This window comes from Amblyomma mixtum, chromosome 5, assembly GCF_055824585.1.
Source record: "Amblyomma mixtum isolate Tamu chromosome 5, ASM5582458v1, whole genome shotgun sequence".
Taxonomy (NCBI): domain Eukaryota; kingdom Metazoa; phylum Arthropoda; class Arachnida; order Ixodida; family Ixodidae; genus Amblyomma; species Amblyomma mixtum.
The window spans coordinates 106,963,550-106,982,448 of NC_143016.1; the positions used below are offsets into that span (position 1 = coordinate 106,963,550).

At 51.0% G+C, this 18,899-nt stretch overlaps 1 protein-coding gene across 1 annotated transcript; it reads left to right on the top strand.

Moving 5' to 3' along the window:
* The first annotated feature begins 7,898 nt into the window (after positions 1–7,898).
* LOC149343287 (neprilysin-1-like) lies at positions 7,899–10,052 on the top strand. The gene has a single exon (XM_089542352.1). The coding sequence runs from the start codon at positions 7,899–7,901 to the stop codon at positions 10,050–10,052; it is 2,154 nt and encodes a 717-aa protein (XP_089398478.1).
* Positions 10,053–18,899: the final 8,847 nt, after the last annotated feature.

An 18,899-nucleotide genomic window follows, 5' to 3' on the forward strand; every position in this document is an offset into this window, starting at 1 on the left:
CACACAGCCTGCTGCAGACTTCTAGTAACTCGGGGAAAAACGCAACACAGTCGTCATCACTATCATCGTTACCAAGATATAGTACGACACAACGGGTCACGAAATTGTCATGACAGTGTGCCTGTGCACTCACCTGGGACGTCTTTCGCAATGGAGACATCCACAGGGACTGGCTGAAGCTTCGCAGCCTGTGGTGCGGCCTCTTCCTGGGGCTCATCTTGCAGCACCAAGGCCATTGACGTCGCATAGCCAGATGCAAATTCTCGGTGATGTTTTGGAGAGTGCGAACGGCCTTCGCTAACCGTCGAAGGGGAGCCTTTTTGTTGTGCCTCCGCGTCTTCGGAGAGTTCAGAGATGGATATCTTCTTGAGCTCCAATTTTGTCTCCGAATCGGCCGCTACATCTTTAGCTTCGACTAACGGCGGTCCAAGCAGTGGTACCATTTGCTGCGGTTGCAGCGTCTTCGGTTCCGCTCGCTGAATCTCGTCCTGCGGCTGCCGCTTCTGCTGTTCGGATTTTGGTTCCGGAGGTTGGGAAGTGGCGTGCTCGCGTTTGCTCACTTCCGGTAACTGTGGCAACATTGGAAGGTCGGTGAAGTTCACTGAGCGCCGGTGAGAACCATCTCGTCTGTCCGTCGCAGACTTGAGTACTTCATTGGACACCTTCACGGAGACGTTGGATATTCGCGGCGGGGCCACTCTGACGTGCGCTGGCTGCTTGACCTCTACGGTGGTCGTGGTCACCTTGGTGTTCACTTTGGTCTCCAAGACTGGTTTTCTCAGCGGCGAGCCCAGGAGTGTATTACGGCTTGGCGGCGAAACTGTGCAGATGTATTCAACAGTACTGATGGGCGCTTTCGGAGACCTCATGTGCACCGACATTTTTGAACCCTGGCGCAGCGGGATGATTTCAGGGTCAGACGCGGACAGGGACCGGAAGGACCTCTCGGACCCGGAACAGCTTTTGTTGCCCAGCATGGTGAACTGGAACTCACTGCCGTCCCTGATGGAGCGCTTGGATGCGCGCACGTGAGCGGCAGAGCACTGGTTGCAGGAACCCGCACTGAAACTGCGCCAGGCGTGGATTTTGGAATCTCGCTCCGAGAGGCTGGCGATGCTCGGGATGGTTCCCCGATCTTGGGAGAGGCGCTTGCCCTTGGAGGCTTCAATTTTGACCTGGGCGGCGACCGGTTCACAGCCCCCGCGGGCCCTGGAGGTGGCTCCCGCGTTGCTGCTGCTACTTCGGCCGATGGATGCGCTGAGCGAGAAAGCTCCGCCCGGCACCATGTGGCCGCCCAGGCAGGGGCGTCCCGGAGTGAGCCATCTGTCCTGGCTCCGCGTCCCTTGGAGCACCGACCCCACGTGAACCCCGGAGATTGAGACGCCCTCATGACTGACCGAATGCGGCTTCGACGGTGGGGTCGGCCGGGACGGCGGCCCAGACATGGCTCTGCCTACATCCGCTCCCCGGGGGAGGCACCACTTCCTCTTTGTTTTCTCCGCCGATGCCGCACGGCGGCGGAAGTTGAAAAGGCGCCGACAACCCCATGTCGAGGTAAGGAAAGAAAAACTATCTCTGTTTGTTGTATCCATTGGTTTCAGTTTTGGTTTCGATTTGATGGACTGGCTATTTGCCTTTTTGTGTTCGTGTACTTGGGGATCGGCTGTTTGTGTCACGTGCTTGTTATCTATAAATACTTGTGCGCGTCGAATGAATTGAGTATTTGGTCACAGTTCACGTGGAGCTTTGGCCTCTTCGCACGGCCGCTTCAGCCGATACTACACTAGTATTCTTGGCTTTTACGGACTTGGTGGCATCATCAGAGGTCATCTTTGGTGCTATCCTCGGAGTCGTCTCTGTCGATCTTGTCCACGTGTGGTCAGTGGCCGGTTGCGGGTAAAAAAATTTCATTGCTCGAAGAGCGCTTGACCTTCTGCTCTTCGCTGTCATTTGGTGCCAGCACACCTGGGTTCAGTCACAGGTCTGTTTGTACCACCGTTCATAATTTGTTACTGGAATCTCATCGACAGTGTTGCACTCTATCTCTCTCTTTACAGACCGTTCTCTACTTTGTGTTGCTCTCCCGTGGGCGTTATCATCTGCCTTTTTCGTTTTTCTGTTCACTTTTTGGACATGAAAATGTACTGGTGAATAGCCTTTAATACCTCCCGATTATTTGCCGACCTCTTAGTGTGAACATGTGCCATTTGTTGTTAGGAAAACAACAGCAACAAAACAGAGACGTAGCCCGCCGTTACGAAAATGTGCTAACTTTTTGTCGATTGTACTGAAACTGGCGTAGCTGAATAATTTTTCAAGGCCGTCTAATTCTCTGCTGAGAGCTGTTAGGTCCTTTGACTGTTTGTTATCCGTTTTGGTAACCACATCTCGTAGTGTTGTTGCGTTCAGAAATATTATATGAAAATATATCAAGGCAGGGAAGTTCTTGCGCAAAGTGTACGGAGAACGTACTCAGCAATTTCTTCGCGTTCACTGCAGATTTTGTTAGTATTTATTTGGGGAACTTATTCTGCCATCTGTCAGCGTGGCGTGCTACGACGAGGTGAATTCTGATTCGAACGTAGAAATGAACTAAGTGCAGATGCTAGCTGGTTGGCACTGAGATACGAAAAGGTGTGGCTGGGAATCAGCACTGTTCTCATGAGAAAGCACATGGCCTCGATTTTAGTTTGGTGACTCCGACAGCGAAGTACGACTTGTTCTTTGTATGTGCCATATGGTTATAGGAAAAGCACCTTTTTTTTTTGCAGGCAAGAAAAATCAATGTACGACCTACCCAGTGCACGATTCAGCTTCTATTTTTGTCCCTTTATTGTAAAACTCTCTGGTACAAAAACAAAAAAAAAAAATGTGAGAGGAAGCCCGAACCAAACCAGAGGTTATCGCAGGCGAACCAAATGAAAATAAAAGAAAACGGGGCCATGCCCTAGAGAAAATTGAAGAAAAACCAATCAGAAAAAAAAAACACGAATGGTGGCTGGGCAAAGTTGATTTAACCCACAAGAATTAAGCATTAAGAAGCACGTAAAGAGACATGGTCGGGTCCAGCGTGCCCAAGAGCTTCAGATATGCTCGCAGGTGGCCAGGAGGAGGGAAGGTGCGGGGATCTGTAGGAAAGAAGAAAAGACGAGAAAAGGAAACGAGAGAGAGAGAAAAAAAAACAGGAGATAATGGAGTGTCAAGATGACCCTGGGTATGTGTTTTATATTAGAGTGCAGTGATTGCGGAACGAATTGTGACTGGCATCATGTAACTTGGTTGTATTTTCAAAAGACACTACTGTACATGTGTATTCGAAAAGCCCTCAGTTTGCAGTTAGGACGGGCATTTCATGAAAACTACATACCACATAAGCACACAATTTCAATAGTCTTCATGCTATGCCTTGCATGACGTCACGAAAAAGAAAGAAGTCAAGTCGCACGTTCACAGCTTCTAGAATGCTTACATGTCTTACAGGGTAATCTTCTGTCTTCAGCAGCGTACATTTTACACATTTATAGGGACAACACCACATTACAATCCGGTTTGCTTTATCGATAATAACATCCCTTTTGGATCTGCGTCGCTGCGTCCAGCCCATTGTTGCCCATAGTTTTGGGTCTGCGTCTATTTCGAGGTGTGTTGTAGTAGGGCCGAGCTGTGCATCTAGCCAAGAAGCCTCTAGTAGTTTCGTTAATCGTTGTCAACTCTGTTTCAGTTTACTGAGGACTGCGTTTTTCTGATTACGGCATTGTGCTACTTTTATGTCGTCTAAAATTTGACATCACCTGTAGTCAAGCTTAACACAGTTGTATACTCTACTAAACTATTATGAAACAACATTTAAAAAATCATTTCCGACACTTTTTTATGTTCCGAAACCAACGTAAAAGCAATATAAACACGACTCGCAATATATCCGATTCGTATTCGGCTACGGTTATAGATACATTATTCGTATTCGATTGGTTTGAAATAAGTACTATGCTCACACCATCCTCATCACGCATATCCTGTTTTAATGTAATTCCCATTCCAAAACCAGGGAAGCCGCCTTTGGACCTTGGCGTGTCAGTCGCCAACCACTAGGGGCACCGTAAACTGGCTGTAACATTAATTCGGCTTCATCTATCCTGCACCCCATTTCAAGAAAGTACGAGGATAAAAAATAAATACTAGGTATGACGATCCACCAGTCGCGAACGGGGACTGCTCGGCTTTCTCGGGATTTTTAGAAAGCAGGCGAATCAGACGTTGGGCCAAAATAGATGCATTGCTCCAAAAACGGGCGCCGCCCGTTCATATTTTGCGCGGCGATTGGTAAGGGCAGTTGGCCAACCACGCCTTGTTTATCAAGCCAGATCCAGCATTTGACAAGGGCACAAAGAGATCTTCTTGAAACCATTAATCGAGAGGATATGAGGGTCACCACTTGCCTTCCCCACATCATCTTGATCGTGACGCTTCAATAGAATGTACAGCCCCCGTCAAAAGTATATAGCCCAAGGGGTTTGCTTGTGAGGCCTGCAGCATGTCTCGTTATGCATTCTCAGCGACCGTAATTTATCCAAAGAGGAATGAATGGCTTCGCGTTCTAAATCCTCCCAAGCTTTCGACTGCTAGATGTGCTAGGGAGCCCCGCTAAACAGCTTAGAAGCGAACCTCATGGGTTGTATACTTTTGACAGGGGCTGTACATGTAAAGAAACTAGATGAGCTGGTGCAACAGCGACGTGATCCTCGTAGGCTTAAGCCAAGCCCTGCGCACACAACGCCAGCACTCTTCACCGCACTCCATACTGCAGCTACCACCGCCATTCTTTCTCCCTGGAATTTTTTTTTTTTCAGCTGAGTGAGAACATACCAACCGATATTCGAAGACCAACAACAACTCATGCGGCGCCATCTCTTCGCGACCAAATTACTGAACAAGATGCCTATCTACCCCATGGCTCCATCGTGGCCTACGTAGATGAAAGCTCCCAAGTCTGCGAAACAGCTACTGCAATAAACTGTCCGTGCAAGCCTGTCCTTAATACGACATCCAGATTTCGACTCCTGGAACCTCCCGCTGTGCTGAGCTAGTTGCTGTCCAAGAGGCGCTTTGCTCTGTGGCCGCGGTTACCATGTTCCCTACGGCCAGCATTGTCATTTGTTCAGATGCTTTTGAAGTAACACGAGGCGACAGTCGGAGCCCAGAAGCTTTCCGATGCATCTATTGTCTGGAAGCTCGCATACCGCTGCCAATTCGTATTGGGCGAGCCCCAGGTGACATCTCGAGTTCCCAACGCCGCGCAGATTCTGCGACCCACCTGACGACCCGAGCCTTGTCATTTCCTCGGCTCCTGAATCTCGATGGTGCCACGCTCATTTTAACAAGAAAGGAGCACTTCCGGTGCTGCATACATGCTCTCATGCCTCCGTGTGAGGTAACCATCCCCCGCTGTCTTATCCGTGCAGAGGAGGTCGCGCTTCGGAGGATCTCAGTCGGGGTTCCCTCACTGCTGCCGTAACTCGAAAATGGCCTACATTTGGAGACCTACATACCCGTGCCGGGTGTCCAGTCTGCATGTTCCAGAATACAGAGGCCGAAATCCGCAACTGCTCCGAATTTTCCCAGCACTGAAGCTGACGAGGATCCGACACCTGGCGTAGCAAGTCGCTTGCCGAATAATACACCACATACTGCTTGGGCACAGAGACCGCATTACAGCTCACTCCTCGACTTGATTAGATCGGCGAACATGTTTTGTATATTGAGGCGAAAGCTTCACTACGCTAGCTACGGAGCATTTCGCCGGTTCGGGCGCAAGGCCACATCTGCGCATGCGCCGTTTCCATGGCAACTGGTTGAGCCCAGCCAGAGTGTTCGCCGCGCGCCGTCGCCGCCGCTGCACCCGTCTCCTCCGTGTAGCCGCGCGTGACGTCATCACTCAGCTATGCGTCTCACTGCGCATGCGCCGTGGTCTGCGGCAGCGCGCGCAGCTGCGCTCGCTGGTCAGCCTGATTATGAGCGTGCGCTCGCTTGTCAGATGCGCAGCGAATGAAGAGATGGATTGGAAGCGTACGTACCCAGTACGGCATCAGCAAAGGCTACGAGAAGCTACGTCGAATGATCCCGAAGCCGTTCCATGGTACAAGGAAGGCCGATAACACGAGAGGGAAGGGAAGAAAGCCAAACGTGCGGCTGGGACGCCCGAAGAACGGGGAGAACGGTTCGCTAAACGACGATGAGAAGAAGCGGAGAAACAACGAGCCGCGAACGAAGCCGCCGCCTCGACGTCTGGTCAACAACAGCCGATGGAAACCGAGTCAGAGAGACGGACTAACCACGCGATTCCTCTCAGTGAATTTGGAACTGCAACAAGGCAGTTTCATCAGGAATTCACGGACAACCCGTTCGGCAGCGTCTTAAAAGCTTTCGAGTGCACACTAGGTTTAACCAAGCTAAACCATCATCATTTTTTCAACCATTATTTGATTTCATGATATACCTCTTTTATGCCCTGAGGCAATACACTCCACTAAAAAAATCCCACTTCATGTCCATGCGATATGCGTGTGGGAAAGATGTTCACGAGTACACATTGCTTCGAGTATACATCACGCAGTTTTCATGTCGTACGTGTCGGTACAATATACTTCTTTCAAGGCCGCTGTTTTTTGCTTTTCACATAACATCATGATATCTCTTTCGAAAAGCACCCACGAACGAATCACTTTCAAAGCTGTATTTCTTTCTCTCATGGGGCAACACGAGTAGAGGTAAAAAACAAAGCGTTGACAAAGATTGACCATACGCACAGCGAAGTTGGTGCCGATTATGTGTCGACACGGTAAAACAGTAAACCATCGTTTACCACGTGGGCACTAACTTTACATTGCTGATGTGTTTTCTCCAATTTTTTTTCTTTTGTTCTTTTTTTTAGTGTTGGGTAGCGTGTACTGAGTGCAGACTAAAAATTTTCGGCGGGAAATTCAGCTGCAGCAGCTCTCTCAAGACCACACTACACGTCTTCTTCTTTGGCGTCGTTAAGGTTATTCAACCTTTTCTCAATGATGCAGAAACACTGTCTCGTTCTTCCAAGGACCTCGTTTAGTGGCTCGCAACACGTCCCATCGTCGCGCTCTAATACTCGCACAGACCGGCTGCAGGCTTGCAAACTCACCTTAGAAGTAGTGCATGAAAGGAATCGAATCGTGATCCTTTGAAGGCAATGCCGCGTCTGCATCATTTCCTTGACTAGGAAAAGCACGCACCGCAGTTATATCTTATGTGCACTAACCACCCGGAATTTTTCTCATAGTAAACAGTAGTACGTAAGTCGCGAAAATTATAACGGTGATAAATTAAACCAACGCTCAATTGGACCTAAATAAAAATATTGACTAGCTTGTTTTCGCATTACATTTCTCGGCCGGCGCTCTAAACCGGCTACGCAATGAATTGCATACCCCTGAAACAAGTACACAACACCCAGGTTGTAATTTTAGACAAAGCGCCTAGAGGCAGTAAAATGAATCTATGAAAAAGAGAACCGCTTCCAATGATCGTCGATGACGAAAGGTTTTGATTTGAAATGGAATAAAAAGGGGAGTAATCATTGCGAATGTCACGGTAATTCATAAAGGCAGGCTGTTTGTTATTTTGACCTTCTTCCGGAACTCAGGCCCGCTTCACGCGCGCGAAATCGCTTCACGAGCAAGCCAAAGACGACGAAAACGTGCCACGTACTCTCTCCGGCTGCCTGAACTCTGCTGGCTGAGCTGGACTTCTGGGTAAAGCTCGATCTACCGCACTTAGCGGCGGAAGCGCTGTCAGAAGCACGCGAGTGCCAGGAAGTCGACAGCTCAGGGAACCCAAAGACGACCCGGAGGTCTGCAACGTCTTATTTCATGGAGGAAGAAGCCGAGGTGTCGATCGTGGAACGCGAGCCCCGGGTACGGGATGCCAGACCCCTCTGCTACGGTGCAGCTCTCGTGATCTTCTTGTCCGCGTCGTTCTGCGCAGCCGCTTTCTTGCCTGGCGTGTTCTCGCGACGCGTCTACGTTATGGACGAAGTGGTGTGCGGATCAAGTGGCTGCCAGGCCCTCTCGAAGCTCATCAACGGCTCCGTGAACGGAGACCTCGACCCATGTGACGACTTTTACGCCTACGTCTGCGACGGGTGGCGCCGGTCACACTCGCTGCGACCCACGGAGTTGCGGAGGAACGTTTTCGACGAGGTGGAGCAAAGTGTGCGCGCCCGGCTGCATGACGCGCTATGGAAGACGTTCCGTCAGAGCATCAAGAACCGCACCAGTGTTTCATTCGCCAAACTGGCCAGCATCTACGTCGCCTGCGCGAAGTCCCTGACGCCCGAGGGGAACGGAGTAGTGTCGATGCGCAAATTCCTCAAGCACATCGGACTGGCATGGCCCGACGAGGAAGGCCCGTACCAAAGCAACGCCACCGACCTGCTCGAGCTGTTGGTCACGCTGTCCATGCGGTGGGACGTGAACGTGCTTTTCTCCTACTCGGTCAAATCGCTGAGCAAAGATAAAGGAGCTGTTGTGCTTGGCCTTCCAGCGCCGCTTATACCGGGGAAGCTGACGGATGCGAAGAAGGCCCTCTACGAAAAGCTTATTGTAAGCCTCGCTTTCTTGTTCGGCACAAGGAATGAATACAGCGATCTCGCGCGCCGCCTTGTGGTTGTGGAGCAAGAAATAGCAAACATACGAAACCTGGACCACGTGCTTCTCACATACTTGGTGAAAGACTTGGGAAACCTCTGTGCCGACTTCCCTTGGCAAAAGTGGATGGCTGCCATTAACAAAAATCTTCCACCTAAGGCAGCGCTGACGGCGCAGAAGTCGGTCATCGTGCATCACCCTGCATACCTAGGGCGGCTGCTGACGTACTTCCTTGGCCATGAGTATCCAGAAGACATCAAGGCATACCTTGCACTCCGAGTTCTGCTCAAATACGGCCAGGCAATCTACGACATCCGCCACGTCCAGGAAATCGTTCTTCACGCACAGAAGGACATCCCCGCCGACGAGGTGATGCGTACGTGCCAGCAGTGGATGGCCGACCTGATGCTCGATACGTGGAACTCGTTCGCATCCAAGTCACTCGCCAAGCCGGCCGACATCGAGCGACTCACTCAAATCGTGTCGAACGTCAAGAACGTCTTTTTCCGCCGCGTTCACCAAGCCACGTGGATGGACGCAGTCACCCAGAACATCTCCATCCAGAAAGCAAAGAACATTGCCTTCAACATCCCCAGCTTCACATCAGACGCCGCTTTCGACAGGGTGTACCAGCCGCTCCTCTTGGACGCACGCAGCAGCAGCTTCCTAGACATGGCCACACGTCTGGTGGAGGTAAACCACGAGAGCGACGTCCTGTCAGTGTACCGAGTCATCGGCCGGAGCGACGCAGCCACCGTGCACTCCAAGGCAAACGCCATGTACGTGTACAGCCTCAACGTCGTCAATGTGAACGCTGCTCTCCTGATGCTGCCCTTCTTCGCCGAAGGTGCACCTCTGTCAGTCACGTACGGCGGCCTGGGCGCCATTGTGGCGCACGAAATCATACACGGGTTCGACGTGAGTGGCCGCCTGTACGACGAAGTGGGCACCTTCGAAGACTGGTGGAGCAACGCCACCAACGCCGCCTACCGCGAGACGAGCACCTGCTTCGTCGAGCAGATGAGAAGCCTAGCTTCCTCATCCAGCGCAGGCGCGGTGACGCTAGAGGAAAACATGGCCGACAATGGCGGCACTCGCTGCGCCTACGACGCGTACACGCTCGCAGCAGAACGAGCCCCTGCCGTGGTGCGTCTACGGGGACTGGACGCCTTCGAGGAAGAGCAGATCTTCTTCCTCGCATACTGCTACAAGTTCTGCGGCGTAGAGCGACCTCCGGTGGCCCAGCGCTCGACCACGCACCCAGCCGACAAACTGCGCTGCAATGTACCTCTACTGAACATGCCCGAGTTTTCGGCCGCCTTCGACTGCGAGCCCGGCTCCGCCATGAACCCTGCGAGCAGGTGTTCAGTGTGGTAGACTCTATGCAGCCGGCGTCGCATCGCTTTGCACGCGGCGTTTAACCTCGGGAAAATTAACATGCAAAACGAACTGATAGCGTCGAAATTGGTACGCAAGACGGGCGCCACAAACACCCCATTCTTTGTAGCCGAACAGACTCCTTGGGTGTTCAGTTCGGTACCAGTTGTACAAAGAGCCATGCCTCACGAATGTGGAGCGTTTTACAATGAAGCCAAAATACGTTTATATATAGTACACATTCAGAGTAAAAAATCAACCGGTACGACTAAAACACGTTTCCGAGCAACAAACTGATGTCCAGTATTCCCTGTTCACGTCCGCGCTCTGTCGATCGCTGTTTGGCGCAGGGACCGCACGGGGAGTCCGATGCTGTACGTCTTAAGTACTCGTCTCAGCACTCAGAGCGGCTGGCTAGCAGCGACATGCCCGAAAAGAGGCGTCTTTTGAGACTCGATGAAGAGGGCGTCTTTTCACTGGAAGATTCCGAGTCTGAATGAGGCACCTGGGTGCCGACAGGCAAGGCGTTAGGCTTGTCAAGCGCTTTGTCTTCGTCCATTACCACGATTTCATTCAGTCCAGGTGCCGATACTCCGATCGATACTGGTCTCGCCATAACCGCCGAAAGTTCCCTCCAAACGCATGGCCTCGACTTCCATCTCTGGGTCTTCACGGGATAGAGGTCTGCGGTTTCTACGCTGCCTGTATCCTCGGATTGTCGCGAAGCGGCGGAAGGCGAAGTGGGGGACAACGCGCTGTCTCGGCCGTGGTCCAGCGATCGCCTCGGGGACGAAGGCAACTTCTTGGTGTTCCCGGCCGAACTCGAACGACGTGAAGTTCTCATGACACCTTCACTGGCCCGTCGCGGCTGCTTTAAGCCAGCTTTTCTGTCGTTGAACCGAGACGCTTCTTGGCGCGTGCCTTTATGATTTGTGAGGGAATCCCCTTTCTGCGCTGTCTCGGATCGCTCCATGGGGGTCTCATGTTTAGCTTCAACTGACGCCGCGCGGCCAGTGCCTGGCACGACGCTCGTTGAACCTACAGGTTGTCGGACCAGAGTATGGCGTTTACGGTCTGGTAGCGACACTGAATGCTCGTGTTCGGTATCGCTCCCAAGCGTGTCCACTTCCTCGGCCTCGCCGGGGGTTACTTTGTGCTTTACGAAGGAAGAACAAGCCTGGGGTTCGACGACGTCGATTTCTCGCCACATTCCTTTCTTATCGTTCAGCGTTTCTCGATCAAGCGTTACACATCCCTGACCTTCTGCTAAAGCATGAAAGACATCCAATGAAATGTCTGGCTTCAAAGCTGGTTTTTTCGTTGGTACACCCATCATTAACTTGATCTCGGTTTCAAGTGCTTCAGCGTCAGTGTATTCCCTCGAAGCTCTGGATGTGGATGGATTTACTTTGCTTCCATTCAGTCCAGCAATTTCGCATTCATTGACTTTGCACTCCACGATGGCACCGTCAGCTTGTGGAAGCTGTTTAATGAGAGCGGCGCTATAGCTTGCGTTCATGTCAGATCTCTCACCTGGATCATGTCTCGATGACGAAGCAAGACTCCTCGTACGCTTTTCCTTTGTAGATTCCGCCGTTGCGGACACACCTGCACCTTCGCGATTAGACTCCACTGTCTCTTGCATTTTGGCCACATTTTCTGACTCTATGCACAATATGTCTGCTCCCTGTTTTGCTCCTAGTTGTGAGCTTAAGGGCTTTTGTAGGCATTGATTCTCAGCGAAAGACGTTGCATGGTCAGGACACCGAAAATTGATGCAGCCGCAACCTTGAAGCTGTGACGTTGTGCCGTAAGGAACATGCACATGTGTTTTCTCCGGAGTACGCAAATAAGTTTCAGGGCCGGCTATACTTCGACAAGGAATTGAGCCGAGCAGAGCTGCTCCATTAGCGGGGTCATTTGAGGAGTTGTCTGGCAGCCTCTTTGAGTGTACAAGCGTGGCATTGGCGCATGTAGGAGCCGGAACAAGTTTACCAAAGCGCGGGTCAGCAGGAGAACATGGCAATGTCCAGGACATGTCACTTTGCTCACTTGTTTTGCGATCTAAGTCAGGCACAAAAACGAAAGATGAAGGAACACTTGATTCATCGTCTTTTTTTGCTTGAATACCTGACACAGCGTTGTGACTTTCTCCCGTTAACAAGTCGCTATCTTGAGGTCTCTCTTTAGCGCTGAAAGAATGTGCATCAAGTGACGTTCCGCTTCCGATGTTACTTGGCTTCTGGGCTGCTGCATCGTGCAGTGTACGCTTTTCCTTTCCTCGTTCTGTCACGGCACCCGCGGGCGCCTGAGGCTCGTCGGTATCCACTAAGGTCTTTCCTTTCGGAGGCTTTTTTTCACGTGCGCCGTTGACGGCGCTAGCCCCTCCATCACGTGGCCCTGGTAAGCCTGGATCAGTCATGCTTCTCGACAAAAAAATTTTTGGGTTTAGCAGTTGCTCTACTATTGCCGAAGCGGTCTTCAACTTCGAACCGCCAACGGGCCCATAACCGGAGTGTCCGGGCAAGATGTCAGGCTCATTCACATTACGATTAGGCTGCTTGAACTCGCCGACGCTTTCTTTCACAAGGGACTGCGCTTGAGAGGTTTCTGGACTTCCCAGGAGGTCACTGCTGGAGTCGGAAGGTGACATCCCAGGGCGGTTGCGGGAACCATGCCTGAGGGAAGATTGCTTTCTGTGCGAGGCTATATGCGAAAACTCTGGTGAAACTCCTGCCAGATCATCTAAGTGCGCAGTTCGTTTGTGCAAAGGATCGTATACCGCGTCTTCCTTGCCCCACAAAAAGAAATCTCTGGAAATCATGCTCGACCGCTGACTTAAGGTTCGCTTTCTTCGTTCCTCCTCTTCTCTTTTCAGAGTTCTTCTGTCGACCGTGTCGGGGAACAACGCCTCGTTTTGCTTGAATATAGCATGAGCCGTCGTTGCCGGAACGTCCTTTCTTGACGCTCCGCTGTTGCGCTTATTAGCCGTTGAAACGGTTTCTTCGGTAGTCGTCTGACAGCCGCTGCTAACCAGCTGGTTTTCATGTCCCGTTCCAGTCGCACCCGAACGCGTTACCGTAGTTTCTAGCCCCGTGTCTGCAGCTAGTGCGACTACGTCGGGCATCGTACGACGCTTTTTGCGCTTGTGCTTCGAACCGTGTCTGTGCCTCCTTTTTGACCATCCTTTACCGATATTAGCATCGTCAGTATAAAATTCAGTTACTTCTACTCCGGTTTCAATAGGCAAATGAAGGCACTTGAGGGATCCTTGACTGTAGTACAGCACTTCCTCCTCGACGCAGTCGCGTGAACCATGTGGCAATGAAGGTCGGTTTGGACACGCCAGCGATGAGACTTCCCCACCGCGCTCCTGGACCGTGGAGACGATATTCGAGGCTGCCTTGGAAGTCCTCTCGTGGCTTTCCGGGTCGTAGCCGTCGTTGCTCCGCTGGTCGCGACCATAACTACCCCTGTGCTTCTTGCCATCTTTTGTTCGCTTACCCTTGCCTTTGTGGCCACTTCCTTTGGTACTACGGGTCGCAGAGGTGGACAGAAGCGCGTAGTCTTCTTCTCTTAGTCGCTCGGCCAGCGTTGTTGAGACTCCATCCTGGCCGGCGGCGGTGAACGGATCTTGCTTGGTGAGGTTCCCTCGCACCTCGAGACTGGGAACCGCTGCCGTAGAGTTGCGGGTAGCAGAGTCGGAGACCCCGCTAGAAACACCAGTGGGTAGTGCTGCTGGCCGCGTGATCTGTTGCGTGATCTGGCTGGCGTCGATGGTGGTGCGGACGCCATCGGCGTGGTCGGCGGCCGTCGCGGACGAGCAGTGCCGGGAGAGGCCGTGGGAATTTCGAGCCGCCATGACACCCCGAGAGTATTCGGGGCGGCCTTGGTAGGCCGCCCGCGGCGGTACTTCAATTTTGGTCGGGCCGCGTTGTGCGCCGCTAACGCCGACGTCATTTTGATATGCCGCGAGCGATGGCGATTCCTGGAATCAGTTGCGCTCCCTGGTACGACAGTGTATACCTTCTTTTTCTCTTTCACGCCAGAAAAAAAAAAGAGAAAAACAGCCGCAGCGTAGTATTTCTTCTTTTTCTGGAGCTTTTTCATGTGAACGCAACTGTTACACATAGTACTACAATCTGTTTAGAGGAAACATTCAGTGCAGAACTACAGTGTAACAGAACAATCCAAACGACGCAATGGTTAACCAACGCCAGATCTCAGCATGCCACAATGTAGCTGAAATAATAATAAAAATCCAGTTATCAGTTTTTCTCAGGACAAGTAACTGACTGCGATCTAGTTTTTGGTTATGACGTATATAATACGGCAATAGCAAAGCAGTTCGACTAGAAAAAGAAGTCTCTTATACAGCTATCTGCGTGAATCTCGTCGTGACTCGTGCGCGGAGAGAGACGAATTTCTTCAACTATGAAGACTTGAGAGACGTAAAGTTTTCCTTAGTATCAGCATGGCTGCATAAAGGTGGATGCCAAGAGCATTAATTCCATTGTTGAATTATTAAACGTGCTTGTACAGTTCGGTTCCATGATTTAAATGCAACAGTGCTACAGCGCGAAGTCGTATATGCGAGCGGCATGTTTACTCCGCCATTAGGCTGACAGTATTGAAAACACAGCAAATTGAATGGCGATTACACCCATGGTAAGAATAACTGGTTACTGGGAAAGGAAAGGCGCAATATCCCTATCAGTGGACAGCTGAACCGCGCCGTGAGAGATGGAAGAGAGAAAGAGGGATCTCAGTGGAGGGTTCCAGATTAATTTCGACCTCCTCGAGACGTTTTATAACGAGCGCTGACAGCGCACAGCCCACGGGCGTCATTTCCGTTTCGCCTCTACACCCCTGTTGCCGCCGCGGTGGCTCAGTGGTTATGGTGCTCGGCTGCTGACCCAAAAGACGCGGGTTCGATCCCGGCCGCGGCGGCTGGAATTTCTTTGGAGGAGAATTTCTAGAGGCCCGTGTACTGTGCGATGTCAGTGCACGTTAAAGAACCCCAGGTGTTCGAAATTTCCGGAGCCCTCCACTACGGCGTCTCTCATAGCCTTAGTCGCTTTGGGACGTTAAACCGGCCCCATAAACCATCTACACCCCTGTTAAAACGGATGATGAGAGCTAACCGGTCCGCATTGTCCTTTTATAATTGTTGCATCTGTTTGAATGCTGCGGTCGCACGTGCGTGACGATTTCGTTTATTTTGCGAGCGTTAATGCTTTATGTAGTGAGAATGTGTTGGCGTGGGCTTGAACGCTCTTGACATGTAGCGCGTTTACGGACAGAGTCACACCTTTCTAGTTAGCGCGAAGAACGGTCTATGTGCTCGTTGTGGTCACGTGACCGAGGACGCTCCATTGTTGAGGCAATTATTACGTTTAGGCCAGGGACCTTCACTTTGACAGCTAGCGGTGTAAAAGGAACCGACGACCACTTGGATAGCTAGTCAACTGAAGCGAACGCCGGGTCATTCGTAGAACTGTAGAACCACCAGACCAGAAATAACCGTCCAACTGACGAGTCGGCGCGGCAGCGTAAAGTTCTGAAGCTGTCGAGGAGCCGCCTTTGGTGCATGCCGGAGTGGCATGAGGACTCCACGCGATCTATGGATGTAAAGTAGAGAATGATCACTTATGCATATATGCACATGTAGGCAGAAGCTAGACGAAAGAGAAGTACTTGCGCGGTAGGGATCTCCCTATTGCCGTGTACCCTTAAGGGTAGGTTGATGGTGAAAGAAATAACAGTGGTTCATGTCTGCAAAGTGATAAGCAAAGAGGGCCTCGCACTGCTGAAGGGACCCATTAACCTTACTGCGTCATGCCGTTAAGGCAGAGCTTAAAGGGGTTGTGAAAAGAAAATGAAGCTGCCCGATTTTAATTTTTACTGCTTCCATAAACATTAGACATGCTAATTCCGAAATATTTCGACTCAATATTGAGTCTGCATTTAATAAAGCCCGTTCGAAATCGCTGCCTTTTTGAGCTCATGAAACGACCATGCGCCGCCGTCGGCTGGCACACACACTACTCGACTACGTCATTTTAAGATCTTCAGAAACGTAGAGATATCTTCAACTTTCGTTTGCCCTAAAATAATAGCTTTATGAGAAATTCAGAAAGTGAAACAAGGTTTTCCAATTATTTGCACGCGTAATTGCACTCTTTTAAACTGCAGCGCGTGGTCATACATCAATCACTGACCTGGGACCAGTTTCGGTTTCGGTTCTGCTTCTCCATCATCCTTGGCTTCAGTATCAGCGGCTCGACATAGCCTTGCTTACGTGAACCTATCTAGGTGGTGTTCCTTGACAGCGGTGGTTTGAGTCAGAGAATCGAGCTGAGCAAGGCCAGCCCATCTCGACGACTCACTCTTTACATGAACTCGATACGAATGAGTCAGCTATCGCGGCGCGCATCGGCTCCGCGCTTCTGTTCTTTGCTGCAGAAAAATATATTCCAGAAGCGTGAAGAGGGTTAGGCATAATTTGCAGATGGGGCTGCGAGTCAACCCACCCCTTGCGATAGAGATGAAGACTCGAGTCCACGACCGGGTTCGGAGGTTCACGGTCGGGGCTCCCGCAGGCAGAGGTGTCGCGGTCTCTCGGCATGACTGCTACTTGCCGGGCGCGCGACGTGCCGTTGCGAGCGGCGTAACAACGACTGACAGCAGCTCGCCGCCTGCGCAAAACCGATGTCAATGACAGGCCGCACGCGGCGCGTCGCACTGACAAGGGGCAGAATGCGAGCGAGCGCGCAGAGCGCCAGCGTCATAATGACGTGGGGGCGCGTTTCTCGGGGCCGGCCTGTCAGCCTGGATGCCGGCCGCCGGCGTCAGAAAAACACGCTAGTATTATTTGTTCACGCTCATAACAAGCACTGGAATAGATGAATGCCAAAAATGAATCATTTTTGAGGATCGTTGGCTGATGCCGACTTGCTGGCAGTATTTAGTTCGGCGATACAAGCAAATTTCATCCAATGACCGCTTTATTTACTGCCTGGTCGCCGCTCGCATAGCTGGCATTTGCTAGCTCCGCTGGCGTCGCGGAAATCGAGCATATTTTTATTTTATTATGGGACAGGTTCACAGTTAAAGGGGTGACGAGAGTAGTACCTTTTACAGCGCTGACCAGTTCCGAAGCTCCCTCAGCTGCGGTATCGATAGTATCGATATAGTGAACTAGAATATTTCTAGTGGCGCGACCGCCTCCGCTGCAGAGGGCCTCGAGCGGAAGAAAGTTGCGGCGGCGCTGTAGTCGCCCGCACTTGAAAGCGCGTCAGCCGCGGCACCTTTCAGGCGGCCGTCGCGCTTGCAGGACACCGCTTCCGCCGATGTTTTAGGCGATTCAAGTTTACCACCACGAAGGGATGCAAAACTACTAAGGGACAAAAATGTTTGCTTTCCGCTTTCTGTCCCGTGTAGCTTCGTTGTGCATGTGGAAATATTCCGATGCTGTCGCTGGCGGACCGAAGAGTTCCGTAATTGTCTGGCCGGGGACAGCCGCTTCACATTTCGCGGTGGTATTCGTTGCAGTTTGCCTTGATTAGTATTGACCCTGTTTTATCCATGAACGAGCAAAATGAAAAAAAAGTGATTTTGCAAACGCTCACTACGATTCTCGCGGGCGGCTCAGCTGTATAGCTGAATGCAATATACATTCCTCGCTTCGCTCATACTCTTTGTATGGTAAATTTCATCTCACTGATGGTGCGCTTCACACAAAGTATGTGCTTGCGTCCTCGCTTTCAAGCGCCATTAAATACGAAATAAAAAGGATTCCCTGTCTATGATCAAGATACCACCGACCATGAGACAAGAGCACATAAAGAAGGTAGTTCGCCGTAAGTGAAATGAAACGGCGATTAATATTGTCTCCTTACTAGCATTTTGAAAGAAATACGCTTTGTCAAAATGTTAAAATTGCTCTCCGTGACTCATACGACCTCCTCCCTCTGTAACCAGCCTCGGAACTAGCTGCGGCATTTAATTACGCCGAGTCGTGGCGCTATTCTATTTGTGCTGCGTGTGTGCGTGCGTGCGTGCGCACGCGCGGGGCAGGGGACGTGACGCACCTGAATACCCTGTGTGGTACTGGATACATGTTCTTGGTTTATTAGGGAGATTCCATTATTTTTCAAAGCATTTAATATCTTCATCTATGCTTCTGTATCACAAGGAATTTGCACTGCACTTACTACTACTACTTGGTACGCACAGGTGCTTGGCACAGTCATGAACAACAAACAAAGTTTTCACAGACCACAACAATGAGTTTTACTGCACAATATGTCCACTTTTAAGCCGACCACTGCACAACAGCTTGGTTGATATGTGATCATCATATGCGACTAAGCTTTAAATGCTGGTGCGACTTTCTGTGTGCTGCATCACGAGACTTATTCAAGCCTTTAACATAAAAGTGCATGCGGGTCACCACATAAAATCCAATCATGTTGGCTGTAAGTGTTTGGTTGTGCTCCTCACATCCAATAGCTGCAATGTGCTTGTTGTGTATGACAGCCAGCACATCCATGATGCTGTCGTGATGGAGCTTGTTCGAGCTGAAGCAGCCTGTAAATGTATCTTCAAGGTTGGTAATAAACTTGAAAAGTTTTATAGAGGGATAGAGCAAGCCACCGAAGTCTCAGGCTCTTGTGAATACTGCTGCGTTCAGCATCTTTCCTTCCGAGGCAGGTAGTAGCAGCACGCTCCTGTGCTGTTCTCGCGTGGCCAGTTGTGCAACCTGGTGCATAACAGTGGTTTAGCCGCCGCTTGGGAGGCATCGTAAACACTGATGCAGAAAACGCACGCACGGAGCAACACACC